Below are 21,225 nucleotides of genomic sequence, written 5' to 3'. Positions count from 1 at the left end.
CTGAGGGATGCGGGGGGGCACTGGGGTGGCTGTGGGGGTGTCCCTGTGGGGGTGTCCGTCCCTGTGGGGGTGTCCGTCCCTGTGGGACTGACAGGTATCCCCCCTGGGGTGCGGTGTGGGGAAGGGCACCGCAGGGGACAGGGCGCTCGCCGTGGGGTGCGCGCCGCGGGGCTGGAGACCGGTGGGGGGGGGCACATGAGGGGCACCTCACACCTCCCCCCTGCGGCGTGAGGCGGGGGGTCCCTCCTCGGGACCCCTCTCCCTGCAGGGTGGCCGTGGCACAGGCACGGGGGCAGCCCCCCTCCGCCCCCGGGTGCGGCGGGCTCGCTGCGGGGCAGGGGGGCTCTGGGAGGTGCGGGCTGGTGGGGACGCGGGGCGCTTGGCTTCGGGCAAAGGGGTGATGCCTGCTGGGGAGGGGACGCGGGGCGCTGGTTCCCCGTTGTGGGGGCTTGGGGAGAGGCTGGGGCTCGGGCACCGTGATCGAGGGATGGCAGGACCGGCTGCGGTGGGGGCAGGCGGAGAGGAGACAGCAGCAAGCGCTTTGGGAAACTTTTGGAGTCCACCCGCAGGGCTTGGAGCGTGGGGGCTTTGGGGGACATCTCCCCCACCTAGGGGACGCAGCCAAGGCAAACGACGAGGAGGTGGCCCTGACTGCGGAGAAGGAAGGTGTGACCTAGCTGCTGCACGGGCACACATCCTCTCTAACCCGCTTTTTGTGTCCGCCAAAGTCCTGGCTGCGCTGATTAATGGTTGTATAATTAGAGTTAAAATCTGCAGGAATTCTGAGAGCTGCGACGCTTCTCGGTAGCCCTCGCGCGCTGTGGAGGGAGGTGCAGGATGCTGCAGGTGGCCTTTCCTCCTCTGTCCCCAGCCTGTGCCGTTGCAGCACCGGGTTCCCCCAGCCTGCGGCTGGCAAAGACCGGCGTGGTCAGAAGCAGGTAATGGTGGGTGTTCCATCTGCAGGACACCAGGCCCTGAGCAGAGCCACCGTATTTGCTTCTGAAATTCAGGTGACAAATATCCGTGCTTTATTTCCTGGAGAAACTTCTTATATATACAGAATTATTAAAATTTGTGACTTGGAAGTTTCTTGGTCCAACATCTGGATTGTAATTGTCTTGAAATTACTGTAAGATGAGCTACAAACAATAATTGTTGAAGCGAGGATTTGGTACGGATGTGTAAACCTCCTAAAGGAGGTTGTCTCCTGAAGTCTCAAAAGGCCCAGCTGTTAAGCCCTAAAAATGAAACATGATGAAATGCAACACAGAAGTCAGGAAAGAATGACCGCCCATCCTTGTACTTTCTTGTCCCTGGGCGGGCTCCAGATTTTCTCTGATATTCTGCATTTCTCTGCTGAAATTTTGCAGACACTTTGTCACATGCTAGGACACTCAGTGCCTCGGGGTTGTGGTGTACCCAGAAGGGCTGTGAATTCACCAAGGAGGTCTTGCCAGCAGTTTCTCTTTTTTGTATTTCATAGCAGCTCTGCCTAGGTGATCACGCTGCACTGTTTTCAGTTGTGGTGTTAGAGAGAATTATCTTGAGCCATTTGGGACTTCGTTGGTGAAGAGCAGCATCTTTTCATCGATTGCAGGACACGGGTACCAGATCTTCAGGGTGCTTGAGCTCTGCCTGAGGAAATGTTATCAGCCTGCCTGTAGCAGCAGGGGATGCAAGGTTTGGGGATTTGTTTTAGCCAGTATAGCAAAGGCCCAGGTCTGGGTGCTGTTGGACCAACATGTGGTACTGGCTGAACTGGAATCCCTTTTATACGTTCACAAGGCTATTAATATGCTGCAGGATAGCTGCTTTTGCTCAACCAGAGTAGCTGAAGCAGCCTATGTTTTAAGTGTAGACAGGACTCTGCCTGCCAGATCCTGCAGTAACCTTTATAAGGGGCTTGAGGGCTTAGACCATCTAGGTAGAGCAGATGCTGACTGTGGGGAGAGCAGCCATGCTGGGGAGAGTCGCAGTCTTCTCTGGAGGTGAGCAGGCTGGGTCACAGCCATTAACACTTAGTTTTGAAGCAGATGCTCTCAGTCTGGAGATTGGGGCAGAGTTGGGCCTGCCTGGGCTGGGAATGAAGTTGCCTTGGAGATCAGGCAAGATTTTTAAGCATGGATTGAAGAGAGATCGTGATCTCTCCTAGTGATTCTGTACAGATTAACCCTCATCTTGTAAACAGGCTTTTATTGGTTTCTCGAGGAGTCAGTGATGAGTCTTCTGTCATTAACTTCTTTTGAGTCTTTCTGTCTACAACAGATCTCTACAGGAATACACACCAGTAAGGTTGATTGTAAGCTGGGGGTTGGAGGTGGGGGAGGACAGTGGGAAAAGGATTTTCTTCTCTCCATGACCAAGGAATGCAGGGTCCTTTGGGTACTTTACAGCCTGGCAGGGGAATTATCTGAAGTGACAGGACTTATTCCTTTTCCCTGAGGCTCTCGCTTACGTGCAGTCCATGTGTCAAGGCAATGCTTCTCTGCAGACAGCTGGCAGAGTGCAAAGTTTAGTAGTATTTGCCTGCAGATGAGTCAGCAGAAGAGAAATAGCTTGCTCCCATAAAGTGGAATGATCTTGTAGGCAAAGCAGCACATGACAGTCACATCTGACTGTGCCAACGCCTTCCAAGTTCAGAGGGACGATGAGGGAGCCTGGGAGCTGTGGGTGTCAGAGGGGCCTCGCTGGTCCAGTGTGCTGCCCTTGTGCTGACTCGGATCCCTGGTGAGAAATGCAGCAGCTTTGAGCTGGAGCATTTACTGAGTTGTTGCAGTAAGCTCTTGTTTTGCACACGCTTCGAGTTTAAGTAGCAGGATTTATTTTGCCTCGGCGCGTAAATCTGCAAGCGAAAAGCAGCGGAAGTGGCAGAAGAAATCCTGCTACTGCATGTAGATATGCAGATAATATTCTTCAAGAAATTCCTCGGGACATTAAAACACAAAGAATGCGGATGGGCCAGGTCCTCATGCTATCAGCGTGCTTAGGGTGCAGAAATATCTGATCTGCTTCTCCGGTGTAGTGTGAGGCAGGCAGTTCCCTGACACCACCAAGGATAAACAAAACATCAGTACTGTCCATGAAGATGCAGACAGTGAGATAAGGCTTTGGCTAAGCAAGAAGATTTGCTGCACCTATTCTGACCTTCTCCATCTGCCAGAGGTGTTAACTTTGGTGTTGTGGCTAAATTCCAGCTTGGATGATGGTGTAGTTAACTCACACTAAGGGAGAAGTTTTAAATTCCTTCTCTGCCTATGTATTTTTTTTTCTTCATGGTAATCGATGCTTGTCCTTCTTCCCTCCCAGAAGTGGCTGCGCTTCAGTGGGATTCAGTGATTCCCTGACAGGGAAAGCAACTCTTCTCCCATCTGGCAGTCGGCTGCTTCTCACAGAGCCTGTACAACTCTCTCGAGGTGAGCTAGCTGGCAGCTGATGCAAGGCATCTCTTTGATACAGAATATGCACCAAAGAAATCAGTTTCAGAAGCAAAGCCCCGAGTGTTTTGTAAAGTGTTGCCGAGACTGTGATCTGCCCATGGCTTTACTGAATGGGGCACTTCTTAACTTTGCTCCTAGCAAGCAGTTTCTCGTGTTCAGCATGGACTCAGTAATGCAGGAGGGCAACGCCTTAAACAAAATAGAATGATGTTAACATTTTACAGCAGGACTCTTTCTTCTGGTTATGCCTGGTTTTTATCTTGGAGTTTTTCAGAATGAGCTTTGAGAGTTATCTTCTCTTCCCCTTCCCCATCTGCTGCAAATTAATTAATTTTAGAACAGTCAGTGTTTTATGCATTTGGGGAAGCAAAGCTGTGTGCTCATGTGTTAAGCTCAGCTACAGATGCTGGATCCCATTGTTAGTAAGTAATTGTTTGGGATGCTATTTTAGTCATTTGGGTCAAAATGAAGCATTCTAAGATTAGTAGCTTTATTGCAGTAAGGTATGGTTTGTTTTTAAAAACAACATGTTCCCAGTTTTTAATGAAGATGAGTTTGGTGCTGGGAGGACTTCCCAGAAACGCACTAGCCACAGGATAGAGGTTTTAAAGCTCTGAAGAGTGGTAAAATTATTGTTTAATTTCTGCATTAATTTGAGTAATTAGCAGAGCTGCATCACTCTCATGAGGTGCCCAGCCCAGCTCTCCGGTCGCTGCAGAGGCTCCTTCAGCAACATCTAGCCTGTAACATTAGAGCAGAGAGAGCATATTTACACCATCCTCAAAGCTGGTTTCTCCCTTGGTATGTCAGGTAGAGCTGCTGCTGCTGGGCAGCTGGTGCTGTCTGACTGCTGCTGCTTACTTAATGCAAAGCAAATCCATTCGCCTAAGCTATTGTTTGCCATCATTTGACTACCTACACCTTGAGAAGTGGAAAAGTGAGTTAGGGTGGAGGAAAGCAGGTGGTTGGGTGTGGGAGGGGTGGGAAGAAGCTGTTGGAGATTTCTTCTGGGCTTGGACAGTGCTGCTGTACATCAGCATAAAGCACAATGTTGCCCTGTGCTGTAACCCGCAGTTCTTTGGCTGGCCCTGAGCTCTGCACCCAGCAGCAAGATGCTGGCGGTAACTCAGCAGAGAGTGCACTTGTGTGCAGAGAAGCCTGGTTGCTCTGACAGGCCAAGGTATTCACCTGTTTGTGCGTGGAGGCTGCTATGTCCGTCCTTCAGCACCAAAGCCTCTGCCAGCGCTTTTTAATGTTTTGCTGGGCAGCGGATCAGAATGACTGCATTCAGCACATTAACAGACCTTTTAATTCTCTCCGAAGGGAAGGAAAGCGAGTGGTCAGAGACCAACAGGTGACTTGAAGCACAGTGAAATTATTTTGACCAAATAACAGGAAAATCTACTGCTGTTTCCGTGAACGCTGGGGTTACATGAACTAGAGACAGAGGTCTGCTGCTTTTTGTGAACTGGATGGTTTCTGCTAGGACCATGGTGGTAAAGTAAATAACTGATACAGAGTGTGCTTGCAAGATGGCACCTTGCAAAACCTAAGAATTACTTGTGTCATACCCTGTGTTTTCACAGAGGCACCCTGAAAGCTGGTGCATTTATAGCACAGATCTTGCCTGAAAGTTAAATGTTTGGTGAAGTGTTTGAAGACTTGGAGCTCAGCGTTGCAGACTCTTTTTGCCTGAGATTGCTTTTGCACACTCCTGTATGTTTGTCTGTTGTGAGGAAATAGTAAATTAGTTACTGGAATGGGGGAAACTCTGCAAAGTTGACTCGCAGGCGTTATGGAGTGAGTGCTGGAGGGCTCGTGCGGTTCTGAAATGTCCTTGTGGCTGCTCTTCACTGTCCCTTTTGTATTCTCCCCAATGTTATTTTGGCTCCCCACTTACCTAAGATTCTATTTTCCTGTTCTTAGTGATTTGTGTTAGGTCTAGCAGAGCAGTCTGGGATACTTATGTGCATGTAGCCCAAAACCAGTTCAGCTGTGTTTGGCTCTAACACTGTTCATAAGGTATCATCTTTTTGATGGTAGGTGGGGAGGGCAATGTGTTTGCGTGTTATTAAACTATGTTTGACTCTTTACTTTGGAACATTCCTTAACCTGGAGTCATTTGTGCTTGAGTAAGTCTGATCACTAAATCTGCTTCTTAACAGCTCTCTCACAAAGCCCACGCTTCTTGGCTGCTGAACAGCAGAGCTTTGCCCAGTGGCCATCACTGAGGGCAGTTCCAGCTTGTCCCAAGCAGGAACACTCAGCAGAGACCCTCTGCTGAGGAGAGAGGTGGTGTTCAGAGGGACATCTGCCCTTTCTTATACCTTGTGCTTGCCCCACCTAACATGTTCCAGCACAACCACTGCATGTGGGTGGAGAGACATTTTAAATTCCACACAGCTCGTGTTATTAGTGTGTTGAGGCGCACACGTAAGCATCGTTCCTGGGTGGAGGGGTCATGCTGCTCTTGGGAGCAGCAGGTCAGAAGTGCCATTAGCTGCACTGGAAAGCTGCACACTTCAAGTGAGCCAGAGAGATAATGCTGCTCTTTAGTTATAACCTTTGCAAATTTAGCACCCATTTCTAACTCCTACAGCAGCTGAAAAGGGAATGTTTGCTGCCATGCCTTTCTGTAAATCCTTAGCTTTGCTTCAGCTGTGTGAAGTGCTGGGCTTCCTAATGCTCCAGGGCCATTTTGGGAAGGTACAATGACTCCAGCTCAAAAGCACAGATAGCTTTCTTCCAGATAGCTGTCAAAATTTCTGTCCCAAACTGGTAGTCTTTCTGTCTATTCATCACAGAAGCAGTTCAGCTGAACCACCACTAATTACAACCTGGTACATAAAGTGCCAGAAGTAAGTGTGCCCTAATGTGGTGTCAGCAGCTGCTTCACCATCAGCTGAGTCACCACTGCGGTGGGGACAGGGGACAAGAGGGGAGCATAATGGCAGCCATCCCAAGGTGAGCTGACCCCAGTGGGGAGCTGCAGCTTGGTCTTACACAAACAACAAAGCAAACAGCAAGCTAGTTAGTTATTTTTTATGACCATGGGTTGCACCCCTTCCCTCACCCTTATTCCTTCTGCTTAAACCTGCTTTTCCCTCTCTTCAGGATTGTACAGGGATGCAGCACACCCACCAGCTCTTGGGGTGGGGGGCATGGGGAAACAGAAAAGGGTAAAAAAGTGTTTGCATTCATCAAAATGAGAGCTGGGGGAGGGCTGAATGCAGACTGGGCATGCCTTAATCCTTAGGTTGCTTTTCAGATGCTAAAATAGCATAATTAGCCTGGAGTAATGATTTATAACTTGCATTGCAACTCTTGTGTGAGTTTCTTTCCAGCCAGCTGACTGCTGCACACTTCTGTCTGCAGAACGGTTCCGAGTTGCGTTAAATGATTCAGTATTCCCACCAGGCACTGTTTGTCAAGCCTTGGCAGCTGATGCCAAATACAACTGGCTAAGCCCCTTGTTAGGTGGCTGCGTCTTTGCACTGACCTTCTGTACACTGTGCCTGCTATTGACTGATTCTGCTTTGGAAGAGTTGAGAAATATCTCTTCTTTTGGGTTTGGGGGTTTTTTTTTGGTGGGTTTTTTTTCCCCCCCTCTTCTTCATTTTGTTCCAGTTCTTACTAGACGTGCTTGGCAAGATGGAGCCACCAACCTCCTCCAGGCTGAATTCCCGAAAGAGAAGAAAAGATGGATCTGGCCCTAATGGGGCGACAGAGCTGGATGGAATACCTCCAAAAATGTCCCGACGTTCACTCGTAAGTAAGCAGAGATAGGAGCTTTATGTGCTTGTGAGATTAGGACATTGAACCGTAATAGCAGAAAGATAAATGTGATGGTTTTTCTGTGGACACAGAAAACAAGTCGGGAGGGGGTGGAGGTGGGAGAAGCAAATGACAGTATCTATCCTTCTTGCAAAGCCAGTTTAAAATCTTCCTTTGTTCATACTAATAACATACTTACAATGTGGGCTTAAATTAGGTCTGAGGCAAGCGTCGCTAAGCTGCTTTTGTGGTGTGTCCGGCCTGTTTGTAGTCCCTTACACTGAACCCAAACAGGCATGCATATAGATACCTGTGGAGAAGTAAGCATTCATTTCTCGCAGGTGGGTTTTCTTATGTGACCCGGCAGGAGGGAGAAGTACTCCAAACAAGCACGTAACAACTCATGCTCCTTGCAGAAAGCAGTGCTGTTCAAGTCAGGGGAACTGCAGGAGGGTCTGAAGTCTAAGCACCTGCAAAAGCAACCTTTTGAATGCACGCTCTGAAACACTGGGAAGATGACTATTCTTTTGATTCTCTTGGTCTGGCAGGAGACTGCATTTGTGTTGCTGGTACTTCAGGAGTGTTCAGGAAAAAAAAGAAAAAAACAACTGAAAGGATTTCTCCTTCTAGGTCAACCTTGGGATGGCTTTAACAAGCTAAAGCCAGTGGGGTCTCTTTTAAAGGGAGTCTGTGCCAGTTAATGCTAGTGTAAAGGGCTGACTTTAACTTGTCCTTGCCGCAATACTGCGATGATGGGCTTTTTACAGCTCTTCTCTTCCCTCTTCCTGGAGCTGTCCTGTGTATCCCATGTGCTGTAGTTGCTCTTTCCTTATCTCTGTTGAAAGCCAGTTACCATACCTGCCACATCATACTGGGGTCATAGTCGTTGGCAAAATACAGTGATGTGTTGCAGCTTTCCTCTTTGATAACAACGTTTTGCTCTTCAGGAGTACTTCAGTCCTGTCCCAGAGCATTTGACAGATGGTAACAAAGTAAGAGCAGCACCAGCAGTGAGAATTGGGGAGGCAGGTGTTGGGAATGGAGGCTTGAGCTGTTGCATGACTTATCCCACAGACCCTTTATATCCTTGACTGCTGTCAAAACCCACCCGGTTCGTCTTAAGGACCCCATGTATTTCATTAAGGAAGAGAAGTGTGCAGGTTATTCCATGGTGTCTGTCCTGTGTTAGAAATAAAGCATCTGTCTATGAACAGCACAAGACAAGTAATATCTAGCCACTTTCTAAACTTCCTGGCTGTTTTTTAGCCACAAGGCTAACACAGACCTCCTGATAAAAGATTTCTTTTTTCTTCCTTTTGTGAAAGATTTATTTATTATAGCAAGAGTAGTAGTGTTGCCTAACCGTGATATTACCTTGAAGCCTTTACCACTCGCAGCTAAACAGCAGGCTGGCAGAGTGTTCCCCTGAAGCAGCAGGGCTCAGCAGCGGATGGTGGTAACAAGCCTGCTGATGCACAAGTCTATTTTATTGTGTACATCAGGTTGAGTCCTGACCCTCGTAGGTGCTGCAGAGGAAGGGCAAGACTCTGGGAGGAACTTTTAAGGACATTTTGCTGTGATCCTCTGATAATTTTGATAGGGATTTTTTTATGCTTTTATTTCTAGCTTCATATCAGGTATGTGCCAACCAAACTGCAAAGAATCTGTTCACAAGTCCCAGATATAATGATAGTGATGAAAGCAGAGACCTGCAGGCCTTACCTAACAGTAAGGATCCTGGTAGAGGAGGTGGAGTGTGAAATGCGGGTACTAGAGCCTCAGTGAGTTAAAGAAAATTTTCAGCAGTATCAGTTTGCTTGAATGTAGTAGTCAGTGGTTGCTTTCCTGTGCACTTCACTTTGAGCACTCTAATAAGGAATGACATTAGCACTAATAGCAGTGGTCTTTCTGGTTGCAGTGGTGCTGGGCACCATGGCAGGATACTGCAATGGGACAGGAAGCCAGAGAGGAAACTGCTGGTCAGCTTTTTGCAGCTTGAAGGTATTATTGTAATGATCTGCAAGCTTGTTTCCTCATCTTCTGGCTCAGGAAAGAGACATCCATTGCTGCCCCACACCTTCAAGCTAGAAGGAAATTGAGCTGTTTGCTCTGCTATGGGAAGGGCAAATGTTTTGTTTCCATTCAGAGGAGAGACCAGAAATGATAGCTGGTCTTCAGTTGCTGATTAAACATACTGCTGTGGTCAAGCTAGCAGATTAGAGGGGTTTTCCTCAGCAGTTGGAGACACTCTGCCACAGGTCGAGGTCAGTCTCTCACTTTATGGCTCAGAAGTGGGTGACGATACCCACATTCCCTGGGAATTTGTGCTGCTGTTGATATTGCACTTCTGCTCATTCATACACTTAGATTGAGGAGCTGTTAAAATTTGTACATCACAGCACAAGCGCTCAGGCATAGCAAAGTGATGGTCTTACCCGGGTGGGCGTAGCTGGAGCTGCGACAGTGAGGTTTGACGAAGCTTGGCTTGTGCTGCTGTGAACTGCTGTTCGTCAAAAGCCTGGTTTTACTAGCTGCAGATCCAAGCCTCCAGTTTTCTTGGGTCCAGTATGACTACCATCTTCTTAACTCTACTTTTCTCTCTCTCTCCCTCTCTAAACTCAGGCTAATCACCCTGCAGGGCTGTTTTTGAGGTTTAACACTAATTAGTCTTTCAGTACATGTGTTTGAATCGTGCAGAGACACAGTGAGTCACTCGGTGACTGGGACACTGCAGTGGCAGCGCTGCCGCTAGGTACTGCACTCACCTTTGCATTCTCACAGCTAACCTTCTCTGGCTGTTTAGGGACTGAGGGAACCAGCTCCATTTTCAGACGAAGTGGAAATCGATTACAGCAAGCCATACATCAGAGTAACATACGAAGAAGCGATGAGAGGGACCCCTTGTAAGTAAAAAAACAGACCAGAAGGCGATTGTATAAATGTTGGGGTTTGGGGGAGGCAGGTGGGATTGTGATATCTCTGAGACCAAACCAACCTTGTGTGTCAGACCGAGTTTGCAGCCAATGACTTTGTTAATGCTTTGGTGTGTAGGTAACTGTTCCCATGTGAAATTGGGCCTGCCAGTATACAGAAATTGGAGCTTGTGTGTGTGAGGAGCCATACCTTCACCAGTAAGACTGTTTGAAGCAAATAGTTGTGGTTTAGCTCTTGCTGTGCCACTGACAGCTATAGAATAGTATCAGAGCTAAACATTTTTCTCTACTACTTTGTCTGAGGCAGCTTAAAGTTAAGCACTTTAAAAGTGGTCTTTTCTGAAACTCGAAATGGGCAAGTAAAACCAACATACATCTTTGTCCAGAACGTCCCATCCTAGCCTGGACTTGAATTAAAGTATCGTTAAACACAGTAGGCCAGCCCCACAACAAGAACATGTCCTTTTATTCTCTAAACCAGGCTGGGAGAAACACTGTTCACTTTGCAAGTCCAAAGGGGAGGCAGAGGCAGGACTGGCTCCTGAAGGATGGCTGCCCTCTCTTGCCAAACAGAGTGTGCAGCCGGTGCTGTCTTACTTGGCCTCTCTGTTATGGCTACAGAGACAATAAAAATGCTACACTTCTACCTACCTGACTGCTGCTGAGAGATAAGCCAGCTCGAATTGAGACCTGGCAGTAGTTTCCTGCCAGAGGTTCTGGAAATCCAATGCATTTCACAGTCCTCATTAATTTCCCAGCTGAAAGACTCCAGAGGCTGCACAAAGGTCTCTGATTTCAAGTGATGGCTCTCCTGCCTGCTAAAAGACTAAAATACACTGCATGCTTCCTTGTTGCTGTTTATGCCTGTGCTCAGGAACTGCAGCTGCTGCAGGTATGGAGGAAAAGGGAAGGATGTCCCAGCCAGTTTCCAGAACATGATTGCACTTTAGTAAAGGCCTGCAAGGACCAGTCCTCTTCTGGCATACAGAAAGCCTTTGCCGTCTCAGATCTCCAGATCCTTGGCTCTCCAGAGCCTCCTGGCATCTTTGGACTGAGGTGGATTTGCTGAAAAGTGATTGTAAGAGGCTGTCCTCAAACTGACTCCTCTGCTTAGCTTGAATTTAACAACCTACCTTTTCATCAACTCATCCTCTTGCTGCCTCCCAGGCTCTGTCTGTAGGCGCCTTCAGGGCCCTGCCCAGACCCGTGGGGTTTCGTCTCTCCTGCTAGGTCTTCTCTCTGCCCTTTCCTTGCTGCAGCTTTGGTGTGCCTCTGCTCACACCGCTCCTCTGAGTCTGTCTGCCTGAATTGGACCAGAGAGCAGCAGGCCATTCCCAAGTATGTCAGATACCAAGAATGTGTGGCTTTCTGTTACCAGTAGCAAGAGGACTGCAGTCCTGTGTGGTCCCAGGAGACCAGAAGGTAGGGAGCCTCCTACTATTATGTGGCAGTCCTAAACTATCTCACTTTACCTCTGCTGACCTCAAAGAGCTAAGCTACAATTTCCCCTGGCAGAGGTGGCCTGAGGAAAGTTTCATTCCTCCTTACTTACCTATGAATTTAGCTGTTAGTGCCAGTGGTTCAGCAGAATTGTATCTGCCTTTCTTTGAGTAGTCCAGCTGGGTTTTTGGATAGAGCCATACTCTTCATGGGTCTGGGGGAGCTGATGATGCTGGTGGGGAATCAGAATGGTCTGGTCCCTCAGCTAGACTGGTAGCTGTGGCAGTGGGCTGCAGAGGAGGATGATAAAAATGTCTTGAGGTGCCATCCTGGCTGGCAGGGGGAAAACAGGCACCTGTGAAACATTTGGGCCACTTCCCCTCTGGTAGCTCACTGCTGTGCAAAAAGTTAATGCTGCTTTTGGATTTCCGTAGGAGGGAGATGTTCAGGGTTTGCTTTCCCCTTCGTCTCCCCTCCCTTGTTTCAGTGGATATGTGGTAGGCCTTAAGTCTGTCTTTGAACATGGTTGTATTTCAGCTCTGTGCTCAGCTGCATTTGTTTCCATGTGGGAAGGCAGAGCGCCAGCCGTTTCTCTTCACAAATCTTTCCTGGCTATGGCTCTGCATTCTGCCAGTTTTCTGCAACACCCTCATGAATTTCAGAAGGTCCCCAAATGCGGGCATGAGCAGCAGCTGCTTCTCCAGGAAGGCATCTTCACAAATGTCTCTCTGTCCCTTTGGCACAGTGGATCGCCCCGTCAGAGTTTATGCAGATGGAATCTTTGATTTGTTTCACTCTGGACATGCCCGGGCCTTGATGCAAGCGAAGAACCTCTTCCCAAACACATACCTCATTGTTGGAGGTAAGGAGTGACCTTGTTGACTTTGGCTGTCATAGGAGTACAGTCTACCTCCGTCCGTGGTTGTGCATACAGATGGCATAGCAGGGTTTTTGTGTTTATGGCCTCAGTGGATCTCACTGCAGCCAGTTGTCCCAAATGTTGTTGGAGTCTTATTGCAATATGTTGAGAGTTGGATATGTCTGCAGAAAGATAGGTTGTACCAAATCGGTGCTTAAGGGAAAGATTTTTGATCATGCTGTTCTAATTTGACCCCTCTATTTTGTGACAGATACTGGTGAGTTGCACGTCTGAGTATCAAAATATGTTAGGGGCAATTGAGCATCTGCCTCTTGAATGAGACAGTTAAAGAATGAGTAACAGTCCCTCCATGGCTGGTTGAGCTTTGTGTCACCTGTATTGCCCTGCAAGTCATTCCCCGCTCCAGCTTTCTGCTGGGGATTGCTTATGGCTAATCCCAAACAGGTCCCACTAGGAGCGTGGAGACCTCGGTGGTTCCTTGGGCATGTGCCTGGCCACGTGGAAGTCAGTGAGGCCCCATTTCTCCAAACAGAAGTTCCCCATTTTGTCTGTTAGGTTGAAAAGTCTTTAGATAACGCCAGGAATATACTGCTGACTGCCTGAGGGGATCTAGCAGAGGTGTTTCAGCCAGGCCTCCTTCAAGAATATAACAGGGAAAAAAGAAACCCTTTCTTCTGGCTGCTGTAATACGTTGGCCTCTGTCCAGGCAGTGCCTTTGTGCCCGTACCTTCACCCACCTTAAAGACATATCAGGCTGTGCATGTTGTCTGTCAGGAGGTGACCTCTGGTCAGGCTGCATAATGATGTTAAAGTATCAGAGCTGAGAATACCTTTAACTAGTTTTCTCAACTACCATTAGCTTCCTGAAGCAAAATGAAACTCTGATCCTGTGATAAAGCGATGATAACATCTTTGTGTGGTTTGTTTCCCTAACAGTTTCACTTGCTGCTGAGGGCATTTTTATAGTGGTACTTCTGCATTTTTTGTGTGTGCTACAGCAGTGTCTGGAAGGGGAAGGGAGGGAGTAGAGCTGAGATAGTTGCTCCAACCTACAGGCACTCTGAGCTTAGAAATCTTGCAGGCGGAAAGACACCCCCATGTACATAAATGTTGTACATCGAACAGGACGATAACTTCAGGTCGAATTATTAACATGTTAATGTAGCGAGGTGTGTAACTATGCTCTGCCTCTGAGAGACTGGTGAGGAGGTGGAGGGCAATGAAATGCTCCCCTTGCACCAGGAACTGAGACAAGAGGCCACAGCCCAAGCGAACATTAGCTCCAAGCTGGGAGCAATCTCACCCACTCTTTATCATTTGTTTGTCTAGAACATAAATATGTCCAATACCAGTGAGACTGGTAATACTTTGTTTACTTTTGAGTCTGATAACCAATAAAACTCCCCCCTTCACAATGTCTTACATTGCAGATTATAAAGAGTTGTTAATTTACTTTCTCATAGAACATAATAATTAAGCTAACTTCATTTGCTGTCAACTCACACTTTGTTTTAATACAACTTTCCAAGAGCTAGACAGTGGTATGGCATTTTATGAAATCAGAAGCTTAGGCAGTGGTTTTTTTCATGGGCTTCGCTCTCTAAGCCTGAGACACCCATAGGTTTAAAAGCAGATTTCTGCCTGATAGGCCCCCAGGTGCCATTTCATACAGGAGAGTTGTCTTCTGTATTGGCTGGTTTTCTTGAGAAGCGTTGCAGGCTCTAGAGGTCTTGAGGGATTGGGGTGTAGGTTCCCAGCTTGGGCAGAAATTCCCCAGCCTGCCTAGAATTGCTCAGGAGTTTAGTGCCCTGCACCGCTCCCTGTTCCTGGTGCTTTGTGGCTGGAAGAGCTGAGTTTGAAAGTGCCAGTATCAGCCTCCTTCAGCAGCTGGCATTGCCTGTTTTAGCAGTGGTGTGTGCAAGGTCCTTTTACTATAAAGCATTGTGGTAAGTACCTCAGGCTCACTCTTCTCTGCCTGTTTCTTCAGTCTGCAGTGATGAGCTAACCCATAACTTCAAGGGCTTCACAGTAATGAATGAAAATGAGCGGTATGATGCTGTGCAGCACTGTCGCTATGTGGACGAAGTGGTGAGAAATGCGCCGTGGACGCTCACCCCCGAGTTCCTGGCAGAGCACAGGGTAATTTTTGACATCTGATCTGTTCTGAATTTTGATTAGCCTCTGTCTGTGCTTGCTGTTTACAGCAAGAATTCATCCATGGGGGTGACCTCTGCCTGAGCAACCTGTTTCTGTTGAAACTCCTTAAATATAGAATGAACTGGGTTATAGAAATTGAGTGGGTTTCTTGGGAGACTAGAAGCATTTGCTGAGCTGGCAGGTAATGTTAAAATAAGGTAGAGATTGTGACATGGTGAAAAAGCCTGAGAGGGTTCTTGCTGTTCCAGGAGAAGTTGATGCTGGTTACAGATCAGTGTGAAAGCAGTAGGGAGAGGATAAGATGGATTGGAAGGGATTTCTGGAGGGCATCTGGTCCAACTCCCTGCTTATAGCACGAGCAGCTTAGATCTACATCAGCTTCCTGGCAGCAGGAGACCAGGCAAGCTGTCTTGAGAGTCTTTTATCAGTTAGTAAGATAAAGTGAAATGAGTCTTTAACATCTGTTGAACTGTTTAGGGAGGTGGAGGAGTCTCCAGGGGAGTTTGCTTAGTTTACCCTTGTTGCCATTAACAAGCCATTTCTCTGTGGAGCTTAAAACAGCTGTGTCCTTAGTCCCAGCCTTTCCTCTCTGGTGTGTGCTTACAGTTGATATGCAATTGTTAGTGAGAACTTGGGGCTGCTCTGTGTTGCTTTTTAACAGAGGAAAGTGACTTGCTGTTCTCCATCACACCCCCGTGTGGAGGTGTTGAGCAAAAAGTTACCATCCTTTGACAGAAAGCAGGAGAGCTGCACGTTCAAGATAAAATGTTTACTAGCATTGCTTTCTTAATTTTCAGATCGACTTTGTTGCACACGATGACATCCCCTATTCTTCTGCTGGCAGCGATGATGTTTATAAGCATATAAAAGAAGCAGGTGAGTCTGGGGCAGATTCTCCAGGGCTTCCCATCAAAAATCTGCTGTAGCTTCTCCTGTGCCCCTGTATGGCAGAATTATGCCTGGGGAAGTGGCTGTGCCCCTCTGGGAACAAGGTCTGCCCAGGACCTGCTCTGAGGGCAGGAAGAAGCCCAGCTTTTGGGCCCCACTTCCTAAGGCTAGGACTGTTCCATGTCCCAGGCCAAGCATTGCCCAGCATTAATCCATACTTCCAGTCTAGTTATTGAGATTGAATTAACAGCCACCTTTTTCAAAAGTACTACAGTTTGGCTTACAGATTCTCACAAATGGAGAATCTCGTGAACTTAGCAAAGTGATTGCTCTAGCTGTTTGCTGTAAAACTTAGTGGGGGTGCAGCTTATTTAAATTATCCAAATCCAGCTATCAGAGCTTGTTATATTTCCACCCACTAAATTGTAGGACCCCTTGTCCTGTCCTTCTCACCACACTGTTCTATATGCAGTGGATTATAGTCAATAGTCTTTAAACCAGCTAAAGGGAAGAGCTTTTCATTAGAAGACATGGTGTTTTGACATGCTTTGGTCTTGCCTAGGTCTTCCTCATAGTCCTGGAAAGGAGGACCGTGGTATTGTACATTCAAGGACAAAGATGTGGTGGTGTGAGGACAGCTAGGAAATGAGGTCTTGACAGGAGAGATTGTTTCCTAATAGAGATGGCAGCAGCTTTCTGCCATGGGTCTTGCTACAGCTGTCCTGGGTCCTGTTCCCCAACTTTAGGCATGTTTGCGCCAACTCAGAGGACTGAGGGCATCTCAACATCAGATATCATCACTCGGATTGTGCGGGACTATGATGTTTATGCCAGACGGAACCTGCAGCGGGGCTACACGGCTAAAGAGCTCAACGTCAGCTTTATAAACGTGAGTTGAAGTGTGTCTCACCACAAGCTGCATGAAGCAGAATCTTACAGAGTGTGGAGATGTAGAGTCTTCTCTAGTGGTAGCACAGTCCTGCCACATGCCAGTAAAAGGCCAGTCTGCAGAGCTAAGCAGTTGCACCAAACCAGTGTCCCTGGAGTAGAAATTAGACGACTTCTGCCCCTGAAACTGCCTCTGGCACCCACCCAGAGGAAATGGGGTTTTGCTAATACTGTTCCATCGTCAGAAATGTCTTGGTGACGTTTTACCTGTTGAAAGAGCTGGAGACAGGGTGTGTGGCAATATGTGTGTTTTCTTGAACTGAATGAAGTGTGGGTTGTTCTTGGCAGCAGCTGCTGTGTCTCATCTCTCTCCTCTTCCCTCAGCCACCTTCTTAAGGTAGAGTCATTTGTTGGGATAAAATCTGATCCTGTTGTCACTGTACTATTCCCTTCCTGAAGCTGCAGGAGCGGTAGTGCTTGGGTAGGAGAGAAGGACATGCTCTGATCCAGTGCTGAGCAGCTCTAGCCCGCAAGCAGAATACATGGCAGAAGGCACTTCTGATGTTGGAAGTAAAGTAGTAAACTTTTTTTTATCACTCAGATACTATGCCTATTTTTTTAAATACAATCATATACAAAAACAAAACAGGAGAGGTAACGGCTGTTTGGCCTCTCTTTGGCATGTAACTGCCTCTGTTTAAAAACACCCAGCAAAAAGACTTGTGCTATCATGATATGCAGAGACCTACAGCAGGTCACTCAAATCTAATCTGTATATTGTATAAATATTTCCCTCTTCCATGCACTCCTATTAGATAATGCTTATCTCTGGGTTTAGTCTTGCTCTGTGTACTGTGCCTGCCACAAAGCAACTCGCAGCCCCACTATGTCTGCCATTTAGCCTAGGGAAGAAGTGTCACTGAAGTGAAGGAGAAGTGTCACAAGACTAACGGAGACGCTAAGTCTTAAGCAGCAGTTCAGCGTAATAACACAGAGCAGAGGTGGTCGCCACTCAGATCTGGTGAGCTGTATTCTGATCCACCATTTACTGTACAGGAGAAGAAATACCACCTCCAGGAGCGTGTGGATAAGGTGAAAAAGCGGGTGAAGGATGTAGAGGAGAAGTCAAAGGAATTTGTCCAGAAAGTGGAGGAAAAGAGTATTGATCTCATTCAGAAGTGGGAAGAGAAGTCCCGGGAGTTCATCGGCAATTTCCTGGAGATGTTTGGCCCAGAAGGCGCGTTGGTAAGGAGCCGCTCTGGGAAAAGAGGGCAGGGGATTTTGGAGAGCTTGGCAGTCATTGTAGGGCTTCTGGAGCCCATGGTCTGCAGAGCAAAGGTTTATGGTTTGTTGCAGTGATCGATGTGCTGCCAGTCTCCAGTCAAGTTGTCCCAGGCTTGGGCAGCCTGTTCACAGGGAGCCCTCACCCGTGCCAACTGGATAATGCCAGTTACGGCTGTAGTATGAAAAGTTCCTGTGTCCCACAAGCTGGCCTGTAAACTCCACTTTGTGTCCTGCAGGCCACTGAGCAGCCAAGAGATTGGCGATCACTTTGTCACTGGCCTGGGATGAGTCTGAAGCTGCTTGGTTCTGCCAGGCTTTCCTGTGCTGCTGAGTAAATATCGCAGGCACTTCATGTTAGAAGTGCTTGAGAATGGGTAATGGTTACACAGTATGCAGTTTCCAAAGCCTAGAGCGATGCTTGGGCTTTTTCTGCTCTTATATTGCACTAAGCATTGAAGGGATGCAACAACTCAAAATGCTGCACAAGCTGTAAGTAGTGTCCATTTCCATTGCTGTTTGAGCCGTGCTAACTGTCTTCCTGCTTCCATCACTAGAAACACATGCTGAAGGAGGGCAAGGGCCGGATGCTGCAGGCCATCAGCCCAAAGCAGAGTCCCAGCAGTAGCCCCACGCACGACCGCTCCCCGTCTCCCTCCTTCCGCTGGCCCTTTTCAACCAAGACTCCTCCTTCCTCACCGGCCAATCGCTCCAGGAACGAGTCTGCAGTCACCTATGACATCAGTGAGGATGAAGAGGATTAAGCTACCAGCAGGGATTTGCCGCGAACCGCTAATCGACGAATCCTAAGTCTGGACCCACTGGGGAACTCTAAATGAGCAAGAGAGCCATAGGAACAGGGCTGACGGTGAGCACAGGGCCTCAGAGGCACCCGTTGCTCTTAGCAAGGGCTGCTGCCTGGAAGCACATTCAATCCTCCTCTCCCTTCTCCTCCCCAAATCCCCTTTTTATTGTTTACGTTCTAGTGGTTTCCAGGGGAAAGATGGGTTTTATATTTTAAGAAAATACTCTTTTAAAGCGCAAAGAATAGCACTCAAGCGTGGCTTTTGTTTTGGTTTCTTTTCCCTTGTTAAACCTCCAGGCAAGAGGGAGAGTGGGAAGACCCATCTGTCTCTTCTTTCCTTCAGCTCCTCTGTCTTATTCCCCCACCCCCAGGCAGTATCCGTGCAGCTGCCAAACAAAAGACCCCTTGGTTCCTCACCCAGCGTGACCTCGAGAGCACGCAGGAAGCAGTGGTGTAAAGAGGCTTCTAGGCAATAAGAGACATCTCTGCTGCGCTGGAGCTGATAGGAATCTATCCAGCAGACCCTGTAGTGCTCGCACGCCTCTTAGTTGAGCTTCCCAGCATGTCGCAGTGAGGACGTGCTGGGTAGGGAGCTACCAGCTTAGCACACAGGAGTTACACCCTGGAAGAACTTACCATAGAGTCGCACATCCCACAAGTGCGCAGCATTTGCGGCTCCAAATGGTATGGGGGCTGCAGGGGAAAGGCCTTTCCGGCTAATCTTAACAAGACTGCTAAATCTTGAGCTAAAATTCAGCCCTCAATTGCTGTTGGAGAGAAGAGAATGAATCTTTGCTTCAGGGCACTTGTTGTCTGTGCATTTCCTTGGGTGTGTGAGAGCCCAGGTAGGAAATGAATGTGAGTACTCTGTTGAGAAGTTTCTTGTCCCAGTCTCTGGTGTGTAATAAGTTTTACTGTCTGTCCAAATGGCCCCTCAACACTGTGCTCTGTGCGTGTTTGTCTGTGTTTCAGTTGCTGTACTCTAAGGGCTGGAGCAGTCCTTTACACTGGTGCCATGAAGTCGCTGCTATAAGGACAAAAAGTGAATTCGTACAGCCAGTTTGCTGTCCGTGTTGGTGTGTGCAGCTGGACAGATGAAGGGCACATTTTACCACAGTGAAGGGTCCCAGTCCCATGTGACAGTTACCTGGCTTGCACAATAAATGCACAAATCAGTGCCCGCTTACTCCGCTCCTTGAGGCAGACGAGAAAGAACATCAGAGAGTGCTGCAGCTTTTTAATATTTTAAACATGTAATCTGCTCGTTTCAAACCATGGTCCAAGTCGTGCCTGCTGTCATGTCTGTAATAAACACTGAGCTTTGTGGCCTGTGGCTCCCTGTGGCCAGTTGCCCTCCCTATGCTGCATTCCTGTGCACAGAGCAGGTCTGTGCACTCTGTCCCAGCCGCCAGCGCTGGAGAGACTGGACTTGCTGTCACGTAGCTGTGACGCTCCCGCTTGCTTTTCTGTGCGGGTTTGCCTGTGATACCCGTTGTCTCTGGGTGGAGCTGCTGGGCTGAGTTGCCTGTATCCTCCTGTGATGCTGGGAGCAGAGGAGAGCTCGGAGCCCAGTCAGCAATGCTGCAGGGAGGTCTTCAAAGTGGGATGTGGGCTTGGGGAGCAGCGGGTGCAAGGAGGCAAATTGTCAAGTGGTGCCACAGGCTCTGCCCAGTGTGATGCTTCCAGGGCATGCGGGCCCTGTGGTAGGAGCAGGGCGTGATTTCTTTCCAGCTTTTATCTTGCTGATCCTTTGTCACACTGCCTAAAGGGCTTGACAGAGACTCTGTGCTTCTGTTGAGGCCAGAGCCAGTATGGGAAAGGGTATTTTGGGGATTCCTCATCTGCCATTTGGACCTCTTTCAGCAGGGACGTGCACGGCTCTGGGAGCATGGCTGGCTGCTATGGATTTTAAGCTGCAAGGAGCAAATAATGGTCACTCGGTACAAGCCAGTTGTTAATCCCCTGGTTTTTGAGTGGTAGAGCACTTACTTTATATCACCCACATTCTCTCTTCCTTCATCTTCCCCACCTTCCCTTCCTCACCCTTCCCTCAGTATGGGTGTTGCATTGCTTTCCCAAGCTGGATCACAAAGGCCAGGCTGCTTTAGAGCCTTACTACTGTTTTAAACACAAGTTATGCAACAGTGTTCTGTAAATGTGGGTAACAATGGTGTTTTGGATGGTGGTTTGTTCTGCAGAGACCTTAACATATTTCTTGGTCTCTCTGCAAAACCTGGGGTGCTTGGTCAGAAGCCAGCCATGGTTTTACATGTAGCTTGGAAAAACAGAGCTGTTTCTTGTAACCAGTAATCCCTGCTTCCTCCTTGCACTTAAATTAAATTGGACACTCGAATCCCAGACTAGTCTTTTTTTTTTTTTTCTTCTTCCTTTTTCCTTTGGTTTTTTGTTTCCTCCTTGATTGCTGGACCAGCCTCATCTCCAGCACTGCCCTGTCCTATCAGGAATAGGACAGAGCTTGATCTTTGGGCAAAACATTTGAGCCAAGTTCTCCAGGAGCTTCTTGTTACCAGTGGTGCTGCTTCAGGGCTGTTGTGCACACCCCTAACCCATCCCACACTCTTCAAAAGAAGCATCTGGAAGAGACATGCTTGAATTAAGCATGAAGTAAGAGGCAGAGTGGAAAAATAAAACTTTACTAGCACGCATTGAAGAACGTGTGGGGTTTGATGCTGCTAAATCCAGAGGCGCCGACTCCTGCAAGACAGCCCTACCTCAGTTCCT

The 21,225-nt window shown here is 48.0% G+C and overlaps 1 protein-coding gene across 6 annotated transcripts; it reads left to right on the top strand.

Moving 5' to 3' along the window:
- The first annotated feature begins 3,310 nt into the window (after positions 1-3,310).
- Positions 3,311-19,550, top strand: PCYT1A (phosphate cytidylyltransferase 1, choline, alpha). 6 transcript variants are annotated; one of them, XM_010573056.1, is made up of 10 exons: positions 3,311-3,413; positions 4,766-4,886; positions 7,075-7,205; positions 10,015-10,114; positions 12,330-12,446; positions 14,452-14,603; positions 15,419-15,497; positions 16,256-16,398; positions 17,454-17,642; positions 18,236-19,550. In XM_010573056.1, the coding sequence occupies exons 3-10, from the start codon at positions 7,089-7,091 to the stop codon at positions 18,440-18,442; spliced, it is 1,104 nt and encodes a 367-aa protein (XP_010571358.1). In that variant the 5' UTR covers positions 3,311-3,413; positions 4,766-4,886; positions 7,075-7,088; the 3' UTR covers positions 18,443-19,550. The 6 variants fall into 6 exon arrangements, with proteins under 6 accessions (XP_010571358.1, XP_010571357.1, XP_010571356.1 ...); XM_010573055.1 differs by having other exon boundaries at positions 7,065-7,205; XM_010573054.1 differs by having other exon boundaries at positions 4,766-4,938; positions 7,065-7,205.
- Positions 19,551-21,225: the final 1,675 nt, after the last annotated feature.

This window comes from Haliaeetus leucocephalus, unplaced genomic scaffold (genome assembly GCF_000737465.1).
Source record: "Haliaeetus leucocephalus isolate CR32 unplaced genomic scaffold, Haliaeetus_leucocephalus-4.0 Scaffold362, whole genome shotgun sequence".
NCBI classification, from domain to species: domain Eukaryota; kingdom Metazoa; phylum Chordata; class Aves; order Accipitriformes; family Accipitridae; genus Haliaeetus; species Haliaeetus leucocephalus.
Note: the sequence above shows the minus strand (reverse complement) of the source record. Positions and strands in the feature narration are given on the sequence as shown.